Source organism: Octopus bimaculoides, chromosome 12 (genome assembly GCF_001194135.2).
Source record: "Octopus bimaculoides isolate UCB-OBI-ISO-001 chromosome 12, ASM119413v2, whole genome shotgun sequence".
NCBI lineage: Eukaryota > Metazoa > Mollusca > Cephalopoda > Octopoda > Octopodidae > Octopus > Octopus bimaculoides.
In genome coordinates, this window is record NC_068992.1 from 11,130,220 (window position 1) to 11,156,112 (window position 25,893).

At 33.2% G+C, this 25,893-nt stretch overlaps 1 protein-coding gene across 3 annotated transcripts in view; it reads right to left on the bottom strand.

Moving 5' to 3' along the window:
- Positions 1–25,893, bottom strand: part of LOC106872298 (zwei Ig domain protein zig-8) — a 569,829-nt gene that overhangs the window by 94,083 nt on the left and 449,853 nt on the right. For all 3 annotated transcript variants that reach the window (XM_052972105.1, XM_052972103.1, XM_052972104.1), the window contains one exon: positions 4,384–4,407. In XM_052972105.1, the coding sequence (XP_052828065.1) occupies positions 4,384–4,407 (24 nt within the window). The remainder of the gene's footprint in view (positions 1–4,383; positions 4,408–25,893) is intronic.

Consider the following 25,893-nt stretch of genomic DNA (forward strand, 5'->3'; position numbering starts at 1 on the left):
TGATGATGATGATGATGATGATGATGATGATGATGATGATGATGATGATGATGATGATGATGATGATGATGATGATGATGATGATGATGATGATGATGATGATGATGATGATGATGATGATGGCAGCAAGCTGGAAGAATCGTTAGCAGGTCAGGCAAAATGCTTAGTGGTATTTTGTCTGTCCTGAAGTTCTGAGTTCAAATTCTGCCAAGGTCGACTTTGCCTTTCATCCTTTCAGGATTGATAAATTAAGTACGAGTTATGCGCTAGGGTCGATGTAATCAACTAGTCCTCTCCTCCAAACTTCAGGCCTTGTGCCTTTAGTAGAAAAGGATATTATTATTATTGTTATAATAATAATAATAATAATAATAATTATTATTATTATTATCATTATTGGTAGTTTAGTTGAAGAATTGCTTGAATACTTGACTAAATCTCTAGCAATATTTGGTTTTATCTTTTAATGCCCTTCTCAAATCCTGCTGAAGTTAACTGAGCTTTTCATTCCTCCTGGGCTGGTAAAATATATATTATATATGTCCTTTATATTCCTTGCAAAATTTTTAGCCTTGTACTACTGTAAGACACAATTGACATCGTCATCATCATCATCATAGCTATTATAGAATTATGTTGTTGTCTGACTGAGAAAATATTTTCTTGTTAAATCTTTGTGAAGTTTAATAACCAGTTTTGTGCTAGACATGATCTTTTATTATGTTCAGCATTAATAACCATTTTGGCATCATTATACTGAAGCTTTGGTTATTAGTTTTGACAGAGAGCATTGTGTATTCTATATATGCACCAAAATACACTCAACTAAAATCTAAAAGCTATTTTTTTCATTTGACTGGCAGGGCAGGGTGTAAAAATCCCTTTATGGAAATATTTTGACTGGTAAAGCATGTCTGTGTGGTGTCTGATTCAATCTGTTTGTGTAGTTTCTTGAGCGTTTGAGTGTTTTCTTTTATAACTTGAGGCTTCCCGATGCCTTGTGAATGCATTTAGAGACGGAAACTGTGCAGAAACACGTCATGTATGTGTGTGTGTTTGTGTGTTAGTTTCTTTTTGTGATTTGTGTTTACATGGTACCATTTGACAACAGATATTTTATTTACATCCTCAAAATTAAGTGGTTTGGTAAAAAAACAAAAACATAGTCTGGTAGAATTAGTAGTAGTCTTAAAAAATATAATACTGAAGTGCAAAAGACAGACTAATCCCTTCAAGGTGGCACCCTAGCATTTCCATAGTCCAATGATTGAGATTAGAAAAAGAGTAAAGGAGTCACAGAGCCCAGTTTATAAAAAAAAGGCACAAACAACATGCAAAACAGCTGCAATCAGTAATTTTCCCAAAAGTATTTGCTGCATAACTGAAAATGCAAGTGTTTCAGTAAGGAATGGAAACTAGCACGCAGATTCAATTTTTCAGGAAGTTTTACCTCCTACTATGTGATTCTCAAAATTTAATGCAAATATCATAAATGTCTTTTGTGAAAACGCCTACAATGAAGGAAGAGGAAGGCTGATGCAATCCCCTTTGATGTTAGTAAAAAAAAAATGCAATATTGTTAAAAGATTTTTAAAGCAAACTTAAGGAACACAACAAGCTAATTAAGTTGTATTAATAGCTAAAACTAAAGGAAAATATAAACAAAAAGTATGAAGAAATATTAGTTTTTAGTACCTCTGTTTAAACAAAACTTGCTTATTAAACATTTAAAAGAATTTATTAGAAGCATACAATTATCATGGAAAAAACAAACACTATGCTAACTTGTTCTCTGTATTCTATGGGGAAAGGAAATGTTGTGTTGTACATATGTAATTAATATTTTGGTTCAATTTATGTAGCTATAGAAACAGCAATGAAATATTGCTAAATATCCATCTTTTGTGTTTTAATTAATGTTCATTGCTAAGGAATAGAGGAAGATCTGTTGGTTGCTAAAGTAAATATTCATTTCCTGACTAGACACAGAGCTGGCATTTATTAAAAGGAATATTTTTTTTGGTGCTGATATTGGTAGTGGTTAATAACATAACTCAGTAGAAGTGTGAAGACACTACTGAAGTCTTTAGATTTCATGTGCTGACTCAAAGGAGTGATACAAATATCTTCTCCAAGTTCAATGGAAATTTTCAAATCAGAGCTGAAAGCTAACAAAATATTCATTAATTATTTTTGCACAGCTACCACCTTGATAAAGGCAGGTAGTTGCTTCGATATTGGGTTCATAGTCATTACATCATGGGCTTAATTCTCAAACTGAGAGACACATTGCATCCTTGCGCAAGGTACTGCATTTTGTATTGCATCAATCTACTTAGCTGAAAAGGTGTGCCCGCAACAGCTTGCTGAAGTGATCAAGTGATGGGCTGGGATCTCTTTCGAGGAAGGATCATCTACTGTCGAATGTAATGCTTGCTTTTTATATGGTTTTGAATTAATCACGTATTGTCTTGTAACTTCAAGATTTTGATGATGTGCTTGTATGACTTTAGAATGACATTGTAGAGTAGGAGTGAGAGGCCAGATTCGGCTGGTTTGAAAATAAAAGAGGTAGTGTATTTGGACCAGATGTGGCTAGTTTAAATGCTAAAGGGTTAATGAGTTCCACATAAGTTTGAATCACTTCCTAAGGGTGTGTTATATGTCCAGTGACACTGCTGATGCCTTGATTGTTTGCATGATATCCTGTTGACTTGATAGCAATCTTCTTTTTACTGAAGTGCTACAGCTGGCTGACAGATTATGCCAGAGTAAAGAACCAGAAATACATGTCCATGACTGTCCTTTTATCGCTAGACAATAAGGCTGTCTCTTTCCTTTACGGCATGTCAGCTTTGGAGAAATTCTTGACTGCTGAGATTATCTCCCCTTCTCAAGTGGCACTGGTCTTAATTGCAATTTTGTAGTATTGATACATCTTCTAGAAGTGGAGATAAGTTAAATTGCCAAAACTTTATGTTGTATGATATTTTATACACCTGTATTTGTCATTCTGAGTTGTACCTCTTAACTCATTTTTGTTTAAATTATATAAATTATTCGTACTTCAATGAACTCAGTGACCTCAGACACACAAAAACAGCAAGAAATAATTGAATAGTTAATGCTTTGAAGCATTTCAACGAATTCTTTATCATTTTGGCCATCTCCACTCTTCTAATAACTGTAAATATTGATTTTCATTTTACAAAGATCAAATATTCTATCTACTTATGAAAGAAGGAAATATAAGTTGTGGCATTCATGCCTTTCCCAACAACATTAGAAAAGTAGGTAAAATGAATTGGTCTCGTCTAAAACTAAAGAAATAATCCAAGCTCTGCTCACTTGTGTCTATATACATACATATTGTTGCAGGCAGGCAGCCAGTCTTTAAATTCTTCTCACCAAAAGGGTTTTCCAACCAAATATTTACATGCTATTATCTGTAGCTTTGTGTTCTTCAAGATCCAGTGTTCCAAAGGAGAATTATTTTTCCTTCTCTCAAACATTTTTATGCATGTTTGTGTGTGTGCATGTATGTGTGCAGTGCATGTGTGTGTGTGTGTGTGCATGTATGTGTGCATGTGCATGTGTGTGTGTGTGCATGTGTGTACATGTGTGTGTGTGTGTGTAAGTGTATATGCATATGTATTGGTAAAAATTTGAGAATAACAATGAACCCATTCGCAGGAATTGAACTAAGCATCACAAACTTATATTCTCTTTGGAACAACGGCTTCTAAATGTATATAACTTAATTCTTCTCTCTATTAAAAGATAATCTTAGTCATATATCAATTATTCATTCAATAATAGATGTGTGCATGTATGTGTGCGTGTATATATATATACACACACACACATACATATACACGCATATATATGTATGTTTATGTATTTATATGTATGTGCATGCGTGTGTGTATGCATGTGTGTTTGTTTCTGCATTTAAAATGTTAATCGTTGATTAACTTCTGCAAAATATTTCGAAAAATTAATTTGCCTGTGTTTAATGAAGTGTATAATTAAAACTATGAGAGCTGTACACATCTACTTAAGTAGTGCTGTAGAATTAAGAAGGAGGCTTCGGGGACAAATTTCTTTTGTTTGGATTATTTCCAGAAAATGTGGAAAAAAAAGAGTAAAAAAAAAAACAGAAAGAAAGAAAAATAAATGAAAAATAAAGAAATTAATATAAATTTAATTCATATTAAATAACTGTGAATGTCAACAAAAGTTTTTGTGTTTCTTGAAATAATGATAGCAGTAAAGAAAATAATAATAATAATAATAATAATAATAATAATAATAATAATAATAATAATAATAATAATAATAATAATAATAATAAAATATTTTAGTAAAAATAATTTCTCCTACCTGAATGGGTGGATGATGTTGAATCTGGAAATAAAAAGGGAAAAAATAAATGTTACTTATATTGTACCAGTGCAAAGAATGGTTTTAGACTTATTGTAATGCAAGAAGTCAAACAATGAATTTTATTTATCAAAAGTATCTGTCACTGGGTGTACTTTAACTTCAGTGGTTGTGAAAGACTAGAAAAAGTGGAATAGTACACCTGCAATCAGGAACTAAAAGATCAGGTGAGTCATATTACCGGAATGGTGAATAGGTATTTAAGCATCTTCTTCCTTATTTCTCTGTTACACCCTCACACACACGCATGCACGTGCATGCAAACACACATACACACACACACACACACACACACAAGGAAGTATCCTCCCAAATGCCAATGACACTCTGTCAAGTGGTTGGCATTAGGAAGAGCAACCAACCATAGAATCCATGCCAAAGCAAACAATGAAGGTGCAGTCATCTGGCTCACCAATTCCAGTCAAATCATCCAATGTTTATATACATATTTTTTAATTCTTTTACTTGTTTCAGTCATTTAACTTCAGCCACACACACACACACACACACACACATTAGACTGCTTCATTTCAGTTTCCATCTCCTAAATCCATTCACAAGGCTTTGGTTGACCAGAAGCTATAGTAGAAGACACTTACTCAAGGTGACACACAGTGGGACTGAACCCCAAACCATATGGCTGGGAAGCAATCTTCTTACCACACAGCCACTTCTGCACCTATTATATATGTGCATGCGTGTGTGTGTGTACACGTGCACACATATGTATGTGTGTGTGTATAATGAGCTTGTTACCATATTCCATATATGATAAACATGTGCCTTGGATGGGTGATGCTGTTTAGCACTATTGACATAAGTATGAAGGGTGAGAAATGAATGTTGTGATGTTCATAATCTGATAATAATGGTTAACGACACAAGTGGAATTGAAATGAAAATCTGGCTGCAAGAATACTTTCACACTGTTTCATATTTAGTTCTCCAGGGCCCTGCATGTTAAACAAAATAAAGATTACTAAGCATGCATGGGCATGTGTGTGTGTGTGTGTGTGTGTGTGTGTGTGTGATGTATTCGTATAGATGTTTACAATTGAATATCAGTTTCTTTGAATTTATGAAAATTTCTATACTGTACAAGAACATTATGAAATACATGATGCTCACACATGCACTCTTGCATGTGTGCACACTTAATCTCTCAATATATATATATAAATACATACATATATATATATATATTTATATATATATACATACACACACATACATATATATACACATACATACACACACATATATATATATATATGCATTAATGTATCTCTCTTTCTTACTCTCTCTCACTATCTCTCCTCTCTCTCTCTCTCTCTCTCTCTCTCTTTATATATGCGTGTGTGTGTGTATAACTATACATAAACACATATATGCACATCTATTCAAGGAAAATTCTTTTCACTAAAAGACGGTTCCAAATATAGACTGCATCATGGTTTTGTTTTCCAAAATAGCAATCCACATTGAAATCATGAGAAAGTTGTTATTAGAAAATGAAATGAAAGTTTATCAAGAGAACTAACTTGCAGGAAATTGAAAGCTCAATAGTATAGAATGTGATTTCTGCTGTTGCTGCTGCTGCTACTACTGCTACTACTACTGCTAATTCTATTCAATGAGTACAAACGAGCTATATTGCTTAAGGTTGCTTATATCATGTAGTAGAATCAGTGGCCACAAGCTATGGCTAATCAATTGAATATTGTTGGAATACTGACTGAAATGTGGGAATTTTTATGCCCCCACCCCATTACTATTCATTTTATCCATGGTTAAGACAGGTTTTTCTGGTTTATTCTACAGAGCTGTATATACATACAGTAGATAGAGAAGCAAAACGGCAAAAGTTCATATGTGTGTAAAACAGTCAATTGAAACAGCCCCAGTATATGACAGTTATTTTTATTGCTCTTGGACAAAAAAAAAAACTAAAAATAAACCACATAAAAACAAAGTCTTCAAATACTTTTTTAAGTTAGGAAAGAAGGCTTGACACTTTATAGAGATTCTGAGAGTCGAGGGAGGAGACCAAGGTTGGATTCTGTCCCATACAGGCCCTAAGCCTTTAAGAGATTTATGTGTACCACTATATATGTAATTCAAAATATATACAATAATTAACCATAAATGAATTTTTCTATTCTCCAAAATGAAACAAAACTAACTGTAAGTCAGAAAATAATGTTTATTTTTGTATAATTCCACTTTATTCATATTTGTAAAGTTTTCTCCTCCTTTTTGTAAATGAAAAGTTTTCGATCAGATCTTCAAATTTAATCTTATGTAACACATCTACTTCTATACTTAGTAGAGATAAAGCATCTTGAATATTATTTCAGCAAGTTTAAAGTGATTTCTTTTGTGCTGCAAACCATTTACCATTTCCATGGTGTCCTCCCCTTCCCTTGATGCTCTAAGCATGTGTTTATTTAGCTGAATGGTTAATCCAGTGTTGGTGGAGGGAGAGGAAGTACTCTCAAACCAGAAACCTAAAGATTTAATGAGTGGTAGATTAAGTGAAACTTGAACTTGGAACACAAAGAGTTGGAACAAATATCACAAAGCATACAGTTCCATCATATCCACTGCCATGGTTTGGAAGATTTCTATTGACTTTGGAAAGATGAAAAGCAATGCTGACCTTGGTGAGTTTACAACTCAGAGGCCATGAGGTATCATAATTGACATGGTAGCAATAGCTCCACTAATTTGCCACTGATGCATTGAAGTGATTCTTATGTGTACAAGTGTGTAAAGCAGATTCCACCAACTTTATCATTAGTCTGTTATTCTTCTGCATTGTATGCTATAATTCTACTTATTGAACTTTCTCCCACTCAAATCTCATAGACTTTCAAGTTGATCAATCAAGCACATTATTTTATTTTTAACCTTGTCTAAGATGACACAATTTTTTTTTTTATTTTGTGTTTATTTTGCTAGAATCCAGCAGTCTTTTTCAGTCTATCGACAATATAAAGCTGAAGTAAATTCGAAAGTTAACATTTTCTTTCTTGCTTTTAACACAATAGACTAGCTACGTCTTAAGTCAACATATCAGAACACTACATGGGTGGCATCAGACATCGTTAGAAGCAAGAAATAGCGATGAAATACTTGCTTCTAATGCAAGAACTCATTGATTCTTAAAGTTGGAATATTTTAAATACACTAAAGTATTATTGATTTTCCTTCCAAACAGTGAAGAGGATTTGTCAACTTTTAACTATTTCCATATATTTTTGAATATTAGAAATGCATTAAAATAATATTTAAAAATAGATAACAAAAGACACAATACAATAAGAGTAATTGGCTTAAGATATTCTTTCCACTTGCATAATTTAACATAAATATTTCTATTACTCTTTATTTGTTGTTCTTTTGTTCCGAAAATAACTAAGAAACTAATACTCGTATCTTTTACAACACTAATTGCAGATGCTTTGTGTCTGAAAGAGTTATCCCATAATGAGAAATTTTATTCAGTTTTTGGTTTTCTAATAATACTGTCCATTACAAAAATTGGTGTTACTTAGGTTTTGAGTAGTGTGAATAATGATATCTCTCATGAGAAATAATAAAAAAGAAAAGAAAAAAAAAACAATGACAATAAACTGAACAATTTCTGAACAAGCAATAGTTAATACTTCATAAATTTAGCCTTGCTATATGAGGTCTATACAATGGTAACGTTGTTAAATATTTCTAAAATTATTAATCTGTCTCTGTTTCCTGACATCCATCAGTTTTCGTAATGTTACATCATGCATGTTTGATAAATAGAAAATTATTTCTATTGACTAGGCATTAGGTTAATTTTCTATGAGGAACACTGTTGATTGAATAATTGGATTTGCTCTGGTTTGTTATTGATACATATTTTATTGATCCTAGATTGATGACAGGCAAAGCTCACCAAAACAGGACTTAACTCGGAATATTGAAGTACATATCTAAATAATTTAGCTGAGTCATTTAGCAGGGTGCTATAATTCTTTCTATCATCTCACTCCCAAATTTCTATACTGTTAACTATAATAACATACATTAGCCAGAAATATGTCTAAATGATTTGAAAATTGATGAACTGTGAACATCAACTCAGTTATTGATGTAAAGCCACAAATGTTGAGAAGGGATATAGTGAATTGAATTAAGCTCAGTGCATAACTGGTTCCTACATCGATTTTGCAATGGTAAAAAAATTTCATAGTGTTACATTTGCAATATGAAAAGGTAACAATATCAGATGCTATCAAATGTGGTGAGCTGGCAGAAATGTTAGCATGCCGGGCAAAATGCTTAGCAGTATTTCGTCTCTCTTTACATTCTGAGTTCAAATTCCGCCGAGGTCGACTGCCTTTCATTTATTATTATTATTATTGTTATTATTATTATTATTATTATTATTATTATTATTATTATTATTATTATTATTATTATTAATTTTCTGTAATATTTAATCTACTTAACCTGATTAATCTGTAAGAAAAGATCTTCCTATCCAATATAAATTTCCAACATTGGCACAAGACTGATTTTAGACAAAAGGGAGAAACGGGCAAAGGATTCAAAACTCAGCATGTTAGTAGAATTCGTTGAAAGGGTCATTTTTGGAGCAAAGAAAAGTAAAGTTGAGCCTAACAGAATTTGAATTAACCTCTTTCATGATTTTGCTCATATTTAACATCATTAACAAATTTACAGCAACATAAAAGAAACTATTTCTTAGATTATTAAATACAACTTTAAAAATTCTCTCCCTCAACCCTTGAAAAATAGATTTATATTTCAATTTAGTTCAATGAAACATTTATTTATGACAAAAGAATATAACTATAAATGTATACATTCTTACATGCATATAGGCAAATGTATCTATATGCATACTTATGCATATACACAAGTATTTGTATGCAAATGATAATATATATATATATATATATATATATATAACATGTGCATGTCCATAGAAATGCATACACATATTCATATAGAAATACATTTACAGTCTTATCAACGTTTTTTCTTATTAAAAGCACTGCACACATATATAGATTCTGCAATTCTCTTTCATTTAACTGCACATTAGTTTGCACAGTGGTGCATACATACATACACACACATACAAAGACACATATATGTGTGCATATATATATACACACACACACACACGCATACACACATATATATATATATATATATGTGTGTGTGTGTATATATATATATATATATATATATATATATATATATATATGCTAGCATGGAAAGCGGGCGTTAAACGATGATAATGATGTATATATATATATATATTCTTATGTATATACATACATACACATATGTACACACACAAACATATATTTGCTACCTCCTTTACTACCACTGACAGACTTAAGGAGAGCTGTTGGTGGATGCATAGTAAGGAAAATTATATGTCACTATTAACTGCTTGCAGTCAAATTCTTTAATATCCATTTCTGTAATTTCATTTCTCAAATTTATATGTATTATATTTTTTGGTGAATGAGAGACAGAAACCATGAGTGGAAAGGAGAGATCGAGAGAGAGAGGAAGTGCAAGCAATGATTCTGTACAAAAGAGATTGGTGGATAGCATATGTGGAATATTGAGCATGTAATATACACTCTTATCTAAGCCTCTATGTACATTGTTAATGATATTTGTGAAAGCTTGTGGCCTAGTATTCAGGGCATTATGCTCATAATCACTAGGTCTGGTTTCAATTCCTGAACTGGTGGCACATTGTGTTCTTGAGCAAGCACAACGTTTCAGGTTTCCTGCCAAGCCCTCTCTCCTTTAATCTATCACAGCTTTGATATTTTGCTTAACCAAGGCTAGGAGGGCCATGAGGGTGTTTGTTTCTGATCATGACTACATAGGTAAAAGTATGGTATTGAGCCAATGGTTCCTTCTCACAGAAATATTAACTAAACTCTATTCAAATTAAAATTTATATTCACCAGATTTTAAATAAACTGATAAACCAAAAACTTAGAAATATCAACCTTTGCTGCTGCTGCTGCTATTCATCAAGTCATCATCTGATGCTGTTTGTTAATATTACCTTTGCTATCATCTGTCATTATTATTATCATCAACAGCAATCACCACTGTCATTATTGTTATCGTTATTACCATTTCTGTCATTACTATCTCATTATTATTACCATCTTTGTAATCATTATTAGCATCAATGTCACCACAACATCATTAGCAGCAGCCACAGCATCATCACAATCTCTTGTGTAACAGACTTCATAAACTGACTTGTGCAGCCTCTCTAACTACTTCATTCTCCTGTCATCAAACAGAATTATATATTTAGTTAAATTGCTTGTGTAAAATTCCAAATGACTCAAATTATCTCAACTGAAGAAAATTTTTCTTCATCTGTTTTTAAATTTATAATGCCTTCTCGTTAAGAATAAATAACAGTTGATATCAGGTTTCCAACAATTTGTTCAAAGCAGTTTAGCCAAGATAGGAAAAAAAAAAAGAAAAAACACTTACTCTGAATATCGAACATAAAGTAATTTTAATTAAAAGTAAAACTTACAATGACATGGCTGTTGAATAGTTTAGTTTCTTAATTTCATAAACTGTTCAAAGATAAGGTACCTATGTTTCAGACAAAATTTTTGTCTTGTTTTTGTTGTTGTTGGGGAGTGAATCCTCATTCCATGAAAGCAAAGAGATAGTAGAGATTGACAGGAAATGACAGAGAATTAGTTGCTGCACATGCATAGGGGGAAACTAATCAAAGAAAGAAAATAAATAATTTCAAAGGGCCACACAGAGAATGTTCAAGTGCCTGCAGCCTGATTCTGGCCATTTGAATTATATATTTCTGAGTAACATTATTAGAAAGTTTCTTGTCATTCAAACTGACCTGCTTGGTGGGGAAAAAAAATCCCTTTCTGACTTAAACTGACTATTATTCTTCCTTTACCTTCCTGTTGTAAACCTTTCCCTCTTTCTCATTCTTTCTCTCTCTTGCCCTCACCCACCAATCACTTTTCTCTTTCTGACCACTTCCTTCTCATGGTTGCACATTTTCTATTGCATCCATACACTCGTGAAATAAGGATGAAGAAAAAAACCTTATCTCTGTTGTAGGGCATGGAAAGAACAAAACCATACAAGTTTATTCAAGATGAAATTTTAGTTTTGTTTCAAACACGATTTATTTTCTAAATTATTCAATCCAACTTTTATTCTGCAGCAACACAAAATATTTTCTCTTCTACTTTTACTTATCTGATTCTATTCTATGATTCTTTGACTTAGTTTCCTTAATCTAATATTTACTATGCTGCAAATACTTCAAAGTCATTAGTGAGTTGTAGAGTAAAAGATTGATGATTTTTAGAGTTAAACTCTATTTAACAACACTGTAGTTGCTTCATGCTTACTGTATCAAAAGATGATGATCAAGATAAACTAGCTAGAGTTAAGAGGAACCTTGGCTTTATAAATTTAATTTACCATCATGATAGTCATGCATAATAAAGCAAAGGGACATGTAAGCGTTAACATTTGCAAAGCTTACCAGTGAGCCAGGCTATTATTGCTTGCAACAGTGGAAACATAATGCTGCTTTTTCATTTGTAATTCATTAGTCTTGGAAAGTCAACCAGAATCTCTTTTATCATCGAGTAAAGTTTCGACGCACAGTAAGTATAAGTATAAAGTACTTGGGAGAGTTTTTCAGTATTGTTTTGGAGTGGAAAATGGTAAATGGTGAAATAACAGATAAGTTCTTCAATTATTTGTCAGTATTTGTTAAAAGTCAAAAAAGTTAAACACAGTGGAGAAAAAAAAAATTTAAAACAGAAATAGTAAAATACATTTTAGAATACTTACTGGGAAAAACAAAAATCAAGAGCCCCTTCCTCCTGTTTACACTTTAAATGAGAATATATAAATCAAAATCTAAAGTAATGAAATTGAGTCAAGGATTTTCCAGAAGTCAGGAATTTTTTTTTAAAAAGGCAAATTTACAAAACCTATTACAAGCTCTCCTAGTTTTTCCCTTTTAATTAAAAGAAAAAGAAAGCAACTAAGAATGCATTTTTTTAGTTTCAAAGAAATGTGTGACAATCTAAATATATGTGTGTGTGTGAGTGTGTGTGCGTGTGCATGTGTATATGCGCCTGTGTGTGCTCCATGTAATCTACAAAAAGTGTTTAAATTTTGTTGTCAAATCCTAATAATATCCTTCGTTTCTTTATTTGTTACAATAGATGAATATATTTTTTTCTTTTATTTGCTTCTGGTCCATCCTGTTACATGTCTCTTTTTTCCTTTACTAAGATTGCATGCAACCCTCAACATGTGTGCATGTGTGTGTGTGCACATGTTTGTGCATGCATTTTATATGTACATACAATGCTGGCAGTTTTATTCAACTATCAGTTTGTAATATTTTTTTTACTCCACTTAAACAGAGAATTGAAGGTAGGGTTGTGGTTATCTTCTCAATGCTAACTTTAACAAAAATTGTTTAAAGCATGTTTCTTAGTTTTTTTTTTGTTTTTTGGTCATATATCAAACAAACTTAAAGTTCAATAAAATAAAAGTAAACGACTTCTTTTTTTTCAAATAGTAAACTTCGATTTTTAGATAACTTATTCTTCTACTGATAACATCATGTAAAATTTCCAGGAAGAATTGCAGATCTTCTTTTTTCTTGTTTTTGTAACAGCCTCTGTGTATTTTATTACAGGTAGAATGTGAGAAAGAATAAGTCATGGAATTAAATTAAACTAAATGTTAGACAGTATTTAGTTATGTCCTTTTACAACTTACGGTTCAATCCTCCAAGGATTTTAATTCATGCCAATAAAAGCACATCTATGTGGTTGCTCAATCTGCTAAAAATAGCAGCCAAAGCTATCTCAACTCACTCCCTACTGTCTTTAAAAAAAGTGGCTCATTAGATGATGTAGACTTGACTACAGTCTAAAAACAGTACAGGAGGGTCATGGCTGGAGTGTCTTTAATCATTAGTCTGCTTGGTCAGAGGAATATGTGTAACAGGTTTGAACTTGCAGCTTAATACTTAGCAGTTTAATAGCTTATTCTTGATATTACATACTAATTGCAAACAAACATCGCTGTCATACAAGTGGCGTGTTTTGTCTGCAATCTTCCAAGATAAACATATCCAGCAATTTTTTCATTCATGTTGAAAGGACATGGGGAATATTTCCATGCCTGGAAACAGGGCAGGACAAAAACATCCAGCCATAGAAAATCTGCCTTGATTTTTATTTAACTCATGGAAACATGGAAAAGTGAACATCAAAATGACGATGGTGGTGATGATGGGGCTGGTGAGGGTGATGATGGTGGTGGTGGTGATGCTGACCTTTAGCTTTTATGGGTAACACTATTATATAGTCAAAGAAGGTCTCAGTAGGAGAAACATTAGACAGAATTCTACAGAGCAACAGAGCTACAGACCTCGGAATTTAGGAATGTTGGTGATGCTGTGACATTTGATATTGCGGGTTTGAATAAAGGAATAGAGCATGAGTGAGAAACTTGGAGATGTGTGGGGTACAACAGATAGATTAGATTTCAAGACCAAGACAAATTCTGAGAACCAGTGTTGCAGTATCAACAATAGGATGGCACCTAAAGTTAATAATGAATGAGAGGATCAGTTATTGAAGATCTAAAAGAGATAATATATCATTCATTTCACATGAAAGTTTGTGTTTTTTGGGGTTTTTCTTTTAGTTGTCATACTTAAAATACTTAAATGTAATTCATAAATTGTGAAAGTAAAATGTATAAAAATTATTGTGCTGAATCTTTTCTCCATAACATAGACATTTTCCCCACAGTAATGGAATCAAACAGAGATTTAACTGTCAAGAGTTCAGAGAAATATTTTAAAAAAATCTAAATGAAAATTAATCTAAAGAATCAGATTGAAATGAACATAATTCTTTGATAGCATGGATGGCAGTGTTTTAAATATGTTTTATTGCAGTTTTATGTTGTCTTACATGCATTTGTGCATGCACACACACACACACACACACACACACACATGCACACACACACACACACAGAGGCATGCATCTGAAATAATGGAATTTTGTAAAGTTTTCTGTAAAAGAGCACGAGTTTTTCAAACACATACTTCAGTCATTAATCATTTTATATTTTCTATATAAAATGCAGTTTTTGAAATGTAATTCTGGAACCGCTGCACTGAATAACTCTACCTGTATCTTTCAACAATTAATACTATACAGAAATGTATTGTTGAGTTTAATAAAAATTACCGATTTGAATGTTAGCCAATCCGTGCTTTAGTAGCTAACACAAATAAATAACAAGAAAAATTCTAACTAGAGAGACCTCTGAAATTTATTTTTCTCCCTTATTACTGAATAAAACTGACAGATTTTTTTTTAAACTTGCTAAATCAGTACTTTACAAGAATTTGTATAATATTCTTTTTGCATTGAAAATAAAATTCATTTCAGTCACAAAGTTTCTTCTTGTAAAAGTGACCAAAATAATTGAGAGCAATAAGTCAGGAGAAGTATGTTAAGTGGTTTACAGTGATTTCATATAATTTTCAATCATTATCACATTATATAGATTAGAGAGAAAAAGTGTCAGACTAAGTTGTAGAATTACTTCATTGAATAATAACACAACTTGTTTCACCGTTGGCTGGCAGCAGATAGCTAAATTATAGTCATCTTGAAAATTACTAACAATTATTAATTATCAATTTTCTTTTATTGAAATTTAATTCTAGATAGCTTATTTTTTTTCAGATTTTATGAAGCATAATCTTGATAAAATTGCTAAAAAATTATATTACAAGTTTTAGGCTTTATCTGTTTATACACGAATTCAAATATACAATGTGTTAATAGTTCAAAGTTATGAGAAATATTGAAAGTAATATATAATATGCACTTTAACATTTATAAGTATTTTAGCATTTTCGAAATAATTTGATAATAATTTTTTTTACTTTGTTTCACAGAATTAAAACTATACAACTACACAATTTTAACAAAGGAAAAGATCACTAAACTTGTTCCATTTATTTAAGAAGTTAAAAATATATAAATCACACTTTTACTTTATTCCAAACAAAACTTGTAGTTGTTTTTGATTGGTTGATAGATTGTCATGTGACTAGGTTAACTGTTGATATCCACTCCTCAATACATTATTCCTTTCTACTCTAGATACAAGGCCTGACATTTGTGGGGAGGAGGCCAGTTGATTAGATCAACTGCAGTACACAACTGGTACTTAAATTTATCGACCCCAAAAGGATGACAGGTAAAGTCGACCTCAGCAGATTTTGAGCTCAGAACATAACGACAGCCGAAATACCACAAAGCATTTCACCTGGTATGCTAACGTTTCTGCCAGCTTGCGGCCTTACAACAAGATACAATATTGTACCAGTAACTCTGTATACCTTGTTAAGTTTAAATTCTTCATTTCTTATGAAGACAGATGAAGTCTCTCTGAGAGGCCAACAAGTCCTAGATACACTCCATGTAGAGGAAATATTTTACAGTACTGAAACATTCCAGTAGGTTATGGAATTTCTCACCATATCTCTAAGAAATTATCATCCATAGGCAGAGGCATGGTTGTGTGGTAAGATGCTTGCTTCTCAACCACATGGTTCTAGGTTCAGTCCCACTGTGAGGCACCTTGGGCAACTATCTTCTACTATTGCCTCAGGCTGACCAAAGCTCTGTGAGTGGATTTGATAGATAGAAACTGAAAGAAGACCATCATATGTATATGTATATATATATACATATATACATATATATATGTGTGTGTGTGTGTGTGTGTGTGTATCCTTGTGTCTGTGTTTGCCCCACCATCTCTTGCCAACCGGTGTTAGTGTGTTTATGTCCTTGTAACATAGCAGTTCAGCAAAAGAGTCCAATTGATTAAAGATTGGCTTTTAATTCTTTTTGAAGAGTAAAATTTGTGAATGATTAGAAATGCAATGAATTGTTATGAAAACTAGGTTAAATCGTTATGTGCAATAGCATCTTCTGGCAATGAAATGAAAATGAAATTAATGACAAATGATTCAGAATGGTATACTTCATTTGCAGTGTTTTAGATCTTTGTATTGTGAATCAGATAACTGAATGAAGCTCAGTAGAACTAGTAAATATCAGACACATACACCTCCACATATACACAATCACGTTTGTGAAAAACTTACAAGCACAAGAAGGCAGCTCCTACACACATACTTGCACATACAACAACCAGTAACTGAATAGCGATAGAATTTTCTAAATGTCTTCTGTTTTACATATGTAGAATTATTTATTAAGAATAAGGTCAATATGAGGTTATCAAAACTTAAATATAATTTCAAGGAACACAAAAGAAATTACAATGATGCAACATATGTTTTCGATGAGAAAGAGTGTTATTACGTGATCTGATTGGGGAAACTGAATTAAAGTTGTCTTGGTCTAACAATTTTCTTTTTCATTAAAATCAGTAATCTGGTATGGAACAAAGATTAATGGAATTTCGAATTATTTCAGCAAAGAAATTGTCTTCTGCAATTATCTAGAAAATTCAATAAAGATTCCATGTTTTTCAATGGAAGGATACATTTTGTAAAGGTAATGTAATTTAAAGAAGAAGAAAAAGAAAACATAACATGAAAGAGCTGAATAGATTTGAAGATTGATGAAAATGTCATATTTTGTGTGGGAACATTATTTTGAAAGAAAAATGAAGCCAGGAGAAATGTATATATGGAATGTATAAATGGAAATAAATAAAATTACTCATCAAGTTGACGTAAGACTTTTTATTGTCAAACACAAAGCAGTTTTTGCATATGTCAGGGCTAAATATATTTCAAAAAATCCATTTTCAACCGAAACTATGCAAGTCATTAAATATATAACAAAAGCAACGATCTTGGTAAATCAACAATAAGCCGAGAGTGAGTGGATTCAAGTTTTAGTAACTGATAGGACAGCATACAACTAGAAATCTCACATTCACTTCAAACACTAAAGCTCTCTATCACTGAGGTACCCATCTGGTGAATGAACGTTCTTAACATTACAAACACTGCATTGTAAAGCTTGGCCAATTAATTCAGGGACAGAAAATATTTCAGTCCTCCAAAATAATTATTAACCATTTCTATAAAGTGATTGTGAGATCCACAATAGAGTACAGCTCTCAAATCAGGGACAGCGCTGATGTTCTAAACATACATCTAAATGAAAGCAACTTGACTGATTGTCATGAAGTCTCTCAAAAATGCATGACAACCTCTTAGTCTTGTGTCACCTTCTCAAAAAGATTGTTCAAACTCACAGATCTCACTCTTTTGCTTATCCCCCATTTTATGCCCACCCATTTTCAAAACCATCCACCTGCATTAACCATTACATTGAGTTATTCCTTCCAAGAATATGCATGCACTCAGGTTGTGTCCAAGCATTGCAGACATAGGACGTTATGTGGAACAACTGTTACTTCATGTCAGTAGAATTCTAGTCCATCATGCATATCACCCCCAACGCACACACCTTTAATACATTTGGGCACCTTTGACAAGGCCTTAGCTATATCAAAAGAAGTTGTGTGGTGGACAAGGTTAAAAAATCGGGGACAAACATCTTCCTCTTTGGTCAAGTCCTGGTCGACATTTTCAGGTTTAACTTGGAAAGAAAAGTGAGGGTGGAGAGGGAAGTACTCTCTCCAAGTGAATTTGTCAAAAAGGTAGGTGAGTGTACCCTAGAAATCTATAACACATGTTAACCTATTAATCATTTAGTACTTCTATATATTGACAATATTTTTATATACTACTGTTGTTGTCACTCCGTCGCTTACGATGTCGAGGGTTCCAGTCGATCCGATCAATGGAACATCCTGCTCGTGAAATTAACATGCAAGTGGCTTTGCACTCCACAGACATGTGTACCCTTAATGTAGTTATCGGGGATATTCAGCATGACACAGTGTGACAAGGCTGACCCTTTGAATTACAAGCACAACAGAAACAGGAAGTAAGAGTGAGAGAAAGTTGTGGTGGAAGAGTACAGCAGAGTTCGCCACCATCCCCCTGCCGGAGTCTCGTGGAGCTTTAGGTGTTTTCGCTCAATAAACACTCACAATGCCCGGTCTGGAAATCGAAACCGCGATCCTATGACCGTGAGTTTGCTGCCCTAACCACTGGGCCATTGCGCCTCCAGTTATATATTATATTATATATAGTACTGACAATAAATAGTTAAATGAGTGTAATAGGTTAAGATGAATGTAATTTAAATGGTAGAAGTGATAAAGCGTATAAATTGTGAGCACAACGTGTAATTTTAATGCAGTTCCTTAAGTCATCAACCTTACATTAATATGAAGATATGCAAGTAACATGTTGGAATACAACAATCTTCTGCATTGATGATTGCAAGTTTGGTGATAATGTAAACTCTATGATATGTAAATATCAGAGTTATGAAAGCATTGATTCAGAAGTGAAAATCAAAGAGAATATTCGTCTCAATTTTCCCGTGGATATCTTAATTTTACAAAGAAGTTAAGCAAGCTAAGCCACATGAAGTGGTTAAGATGCAATATTCCTGACACAGAGGAATGTCTGTCAACATTGATATGTTTGTATGTGCATGCGTGTGTGTGCGCGTGTGTGTGTGTGTGTGTATGTGTGTGTGTGTGTGTGTGTGCGTGTGTGACTTGATAGATCCTAAGAAAGATGTATAGGCATTAAATTAAGAAAGTGTGAATGGAATGAAAAATTCAATACATGGATTGGCATACAAATTAGAGAAGCAAAATTAATTATTTCAGTAAAAAAAACAAAAAAAACGAGGTAACTGAAGAATCTGGAATTTGATGGCTGAAATATCATCATTTCTTCAATGAAGTACACATGAACCTTACTAATTATTCATCCAACAAATTGAACTGTTATGTTTGAGTGTCCTGCTGAGATTAATGAAATTGACAGCAACCACAGAGTCAAGTAGGACATGCTAGAAAGAAACCTAGAAAGGAACAAATGCTATAATACACACTTTGATCACATACACCATAACTAGCGTACAATAACAACACAAAGAATTCTTATAGAATCAGAGAAATAATAGTGAAAGCTAGATAGCTCAATGACTTGTTCATATAGATTACAATAGCTTTTATTTTAATATATGAATTGCAATTGGATTTTAATTAACCTGATAGTTGAAGTTTATGTAAGTCCTATTTTGAAATCATTTCTCCTTTATTTTACTTCTTGATGTTCTGTCAGAAAGGTTCATGATTTCATATGAATTGAAAATGCTTGATGTAAAGTATCAGAGTAAAAGAAATATTGATAGCTGAGAAAGGATAGAGAAATTTTTCAAAAGCTTTGGAATTATTGAAGAGATTCCGTAGCAACCATGCTGAGGTAACTAAAGTTAATTGTTGTTGTTGGCACTCCGTCACTTACGACGTCGAGGGTTCCAGTTGATCCGATCAACAGAACAGCCTGCTCGTGAAATTAACGTGCAAGTGGCTGAGCACTCCACAGACACGTGTACCCTTAACGTAGTTCTCGGGGATATTCAGTGTGACACAGTGTGACAAGGCTGACCCTTTGAATTACAGGCACAACAGAAACAGGGGTGAGAGAATGTTGTGGTGAAAGAGTGCAGCAGGGTTCGCCACCATCCCCTGCCGGAGCCTCGTGGAACTTTAGGTGTTTTCGCTCAATAAACACTCACAACGCCCGGCCTGGGAATCGAAACCGCGATCCTATGACCGCGATTCCGCTGCCCTAACCACTGGGCCATTGCGCCTCCTAAAGTTAATCAAAGTATTGTAAATAAGCAAGAAATCTAACGTTTGCTTAGATAAATTCTTTTGGCCAAACAAGAATATTTTAAATCTTGAGGTAGCAGCTGCCATAAAAAGTAAGAAATTGTGATATTTGATGTGCCACATATAGTGGAAGTCTAGAAGTCCCAACGATGACAGTGTAGTTCAAACCAATAGGTTGACATGAACAATGGCTCTAGACCCTTCCTACATCTTGCTACAAAAATGCTTTGATGAGCTGAAAGAATACATTCGTAGTTAAACCTAAATGCAACAAGAACGATGTGTCTCATTTAAAATCATGTAAATAAATCTTCAGAGGCTTGGTTTGGATGTTTAAATCACAATTGCAATGTCATTGGTCTCATTCTTGGATCAGGTGCGTTGTATCTTTGAGCAAGGTACTTCATTTCACATTACTTCAGTCTATTCACCTGAAAATGTGTACCAGCCAAGTACTGGCGAAGTTGTCCCTCCTTCTAGCTGCCACAACCTGGATGTACAGCTAGGTCAAATGGTGGCAGAGTTGAAAGAGTGCCTGTGTCAGCTTTCAAGCACATAAGAACATTAATTCAACAAATGAAAGCATGATACATGTTACAAAGCGAGGACTATAAGAAGGAGACAACACTTGTACCACACAGTGGGACTGAACCTGAAATGACATTGTCGGGGAGCAAACTTCTTAACCACATAGTTATGCCTGTGCTTTCCCATACCTTTTATTTTTATGTAGAAGATATGTTAGAGTAAATAAATTAGCTCTTAAAATGAACTGCAAGTAAATTGTATTAGAGATTTATTTAAAGATTCCCAACAAGGAATCAGATTCTGGTTAGCTTCTGGTGATTTAACTGAAATTAAAACAGCAAAACTTGAATTAATCACTTTAGATTTCTCTTTAAGTTAGTGTGTAAATCCAAGTTTATCCATAATAAGTTAATAGCATGAATCGTGAATCATAAGAAACATTCCTTCGGTAGAGCATCTTAATCTAGGAGTCCGTCCCTAAATGATTTTCTGTCATTACTCATTCTGTTGCTATTAAAGTTATTGCTCTGAGGTACTCACCTCATGCATCTCATCAAATATTACTCCCTTATCTATAATATGCATCGAGTTCTAATCGAAGGCTTGTGGCATTGGTTGATACATTCAAGTAAGCTTCTTACATAGAATTCTAAATCACACACACACACACACACACACACACACATACATACATACACGCAGGTATACATATGTTATCCTTTTTATAACATGCATCATATAATAAAGAATTTCTCTTTTGATTTTATTTATTTATTTAATATCTAATACAAGATTGTATGGTTAAAAAGTTTGCTGCCAAACCACATGATTTCCTGTTCAGTTGAGCTGTGTAGCAGCTTCAGCAAGTGTCTTCTAATATAGATATGGTAGATGGAAACTGAAAGAAGCCTGTCATATGTATATGTATATATGCATGAGTGTGTTAATATTTACGTCCCCTTGCTTGATATCGTCTGGTTGTTGTGAATGAATATAATTTATTTCCAATATTCTGCACATACAGGTCTGACCAAGGAAAATATTGCTTGGAAACAGGTAATGGTAGCAACAGGAATGACATTTAGTCAAAGAAAATCTGTCTCAATAAATTCTGTCTGAACCCTGCAAGCATGGAAAAGTGGAGGCAAAAACGATGATAAAATGGTGATAATGATATCCTGATCATAGGGCATAATCCATCTTTTAAATGTAAACAGGCATTACAAGTAAATAGTTAGATATCCATGGAACCATGTGGGAAACAATGGCTACATGTAGTGTATCATATAACATGCCATTCTAAGATGTAGCTGGAAGAATTAATTACATATGATTAGATTTCAATTTTTATCACTACCTCGATGAATAATTAAAAATTACAGATCCTGTTCAAAGATATCCACAGCTGCCTTAGCTGGCATGGTGTAATACTGATAAACAAAGGGTATAAATTTCTGCTGTTTCTTTAGCAATGGAGAAAGACATGAATAATTTAATTGTAGAAAATAAGTTGCAGATTGTCAACAGTATGTCAGACATCTGGCAGAAAGATCTGAGGTTTGAATCTCGTTACTGGTCATGCAATCTATCCATGACTAACACACCTCATTCTCAGATTGCTCAGTTTACCTAGCTGTAATAAAGTACTATGTGTAAAAAACACCTTTTTGAGCGTGACCGTTGCCAGTACCGTGTGACTGGCCCTCATGCCAGTAGCACATAAGAGCACCCACTACACTCTCGGAGTGGTTGGCGTTAGGAAGGGCATCCAGCAGTAGAAACTCTGCCAGATCAGATTGGATCCTGGTGCAGCCTTTTGGCTTGCCAGTTCTCAGTCAAATCGTCCAACCCATGCTAGCATGGAAAGTGGACGTTGAACGACAATGATGATGATGATTGTAGAATAGGCGTGAGAAGCTGGATCTGGTCAGTTTGAACATAAAACAGGTAGAATATTTGGGCCAACTATGGCCAGTTTAAAGGCCAAAGGGTTAATGAAAGTTCTGCAGAAAAAAAAAGGTTTAGCTCTGACAAACTGACTTATTCTGGATGCATTGCATGAAGACAGTTTTCAGATATTGTCTTCACTGTTTAATGAGTTAAGTGACTTACAAATATTTGGTAAGAAAAGCTCTTATGTCTGAGAAAAACTTCTAGCATTAGTTTATAGTAATAGCAATATAGTAATTGTGAGGATAGATTTGTTTTTTTTAATCTTTCATAGCTTTACAATCAAAACATCCTTTATATTTTCTAATCAGATATCTATTATTAGTGTTGGCAAAATTGACAGAGCATCAGACATAATGCCTCTGATATTTGGTTGTGTTGCTATGATCTGAGTTTAAATCTCATTCAGATTGACTCATCCTTTTCATCTTCTGCTGCCAATGAAATATGTATCAGTCGAGTACAGACTTTGATTTGATTTACTGAACACTTCCCTCGAAAATTTTGGTCTTGTGCTAAAGTTAGAACTTGTTAGCATCAACATTGGCAGTGTTGTCATCATCATCATCATCATCATTGTCATTATCATCGTCATCATTATCATTATCAACATCATTGCTGTTGTCATCCTTATTGTCATCATCATCATCATCATCATCATTGTTGTCATCATTGTCCTCAACATCATTACCATCATCATCGTCATCATCATCATCATCATCATCACCATCATCGTCATCGTCATTATAATCGTCATCATCATCGTCGTCGTTATCGTCATCATCATCATCATCATCATCATCATCATCATCGTCGTTGTTGTCATCTTTATTGTTGCTATCATTCAAGTGTCAGAAAATGTATTTGTTCTGGTTATTTACGTTCTGAATTCAAAACTCACTAAGGTTGACTTTTCCATGTTCTCCAGGCCAATAAAAATAAAGGAGCCAGTCAAATACTGGAATTGATAGCATCACCTACCCCTCTCCCCTCACTCACAAGACTTGCTAACTTTGCACCAAAATCAGAATAATTTTTTGTCATGGGAAAAAGGAGATAGTTTAGCAAAAATCATGGACCATCAACAAAAATGCCATGCAGTATTCATCCTAGTTCTTCAGAATTAAAATCCTACCAATGTCAACTCTAAATATGATCCTAACAGGAACGATAGAATAAGGTACCAGTCTAGAATTGGGGGCCAATGGTATTCAGAAAGTGCCAATCCTGAGACATATTTGGTATTTGTGCCTATATTAAAACATTGCTATTTTTAGTAGTAACTCTGAAATGTCACCAAATATCATCTTGCTAGGTATACATATACATCATAGATTTGGTAGAAATGATCTGCTGGTTCCCTTTCGTGTTTTCTTCCTGAAACTACGATTAGGCTTCATATTTACTGAGGTACTATGAAGACATAGCAACAGAGTGGTGTCTACTGTCGCATCTTACCATTATGGATATCTAAACACAAAGTAACTGCCTGAAAGTTATGTAAATTAGATTTGCTTATAATGACGCTTATGGTAGATGTTTGTTTATGAATGTATTCTTTGCATAGTGTCATTTTATCATAAAATCGCAATAATATTTGCATTTTGTTATATAAATTCCATTTTGTTTATTCTATAAATATACTTTCGTTTCTTAAAATTTTCCATATCCACAATGGGTGGCATAATTTTTACATATATTAGCATTGGTTTATTGTTTTAGTTTAGCAACTGTTCAATGTCCCTTTGTCATTGCATTGCTAACCATTTGACAATCAAATAAGCGACTGGTGGGGGGGGGGGGGGATAATTAAGTGTTGTTCTCCCGCCCGTTTTGTCAAGGGAGCACACACTAACAGCTGCTGTTGTAAGACTTAAACTCACATCACTTTGGTTATACATTCATCTATCTATCTATCTAACTATCTCTCTCTCTATATATATATATACATACATACATGCATACATACATACATACACACACACACACACACACACACACACACACACACACACACACATACACAGATGTGTATATTTATGTCTTGGTATTTGTATTTCACCACTTGGTAACTTGTACTAGTTTGCTTGTATCCTCATAACAAAATGAGACCGACAGAACAAAGTGTTGTTTCAACATCTCCTCAGTCCAGTAACTAAAACAAGCATAAGTATACAAGAATATATATTATTTTTTTAAGATGTCTAACAAGGAATAAATTCAGTGGTTAATTGTTATTCATGGCTGTATGCATTATACTGTTTATATTTGAACCTGTTGTTGAGAGAACAGAAAAACTTGTTATATTTCCATTTTATGAGATGATTACTTTAAGGGAACTTATTTTTAAAATACTTGTGATTATTATTAATAATTACTTTGATTTAAACATATTTATAAAATACTTTTTTAAAATCCATCCTCAGCATAATTATAACAATTAATAGAGAAAGGACATAAATTTAATAAATTATTATTGATGTTATAAGAAAAATGCCAACATATTTATTGGAATATTTGTCCAGTAGAGATTTAACAAAAATTACACCACTAAATTAAATGATCTATAACAACTAGTTGATGTTTTTGATTGAAGGAAATATATTATTTTACCTAAGTAGGTATTATGAATGACTTTAAAAAAGCATGAAACAATCAGTTGTGACAATTATAAATTGCTGTCAACCATAATAAATATTTCCATATTCTGTAGTTTTTAAATAATAAATCTGTACTTTTACCTGTCAGATTTAAAAGTGATTTCAATTAAACCTGTATGTCTTTTAATCTCTGTTTCATTCTGTCTTTCTTTTTATCTTCCTTTCTTACAATTCATTCTGTCTTTTCTCTTCTGTCTGTTTCTCCTGCACACACTCACACACACACCTTGTATTGCCGTATACATACTTCAGTGATGACGAAAGCAATAATGATAACGATGTGAGTGATGTATTAATTATGAAACCAATTTGTGCATTTTTACACATTAGTTACCAACTTGGTGTAGCTGATGAATATGTGTGCATATATATATATATATATATAAAAATGCAC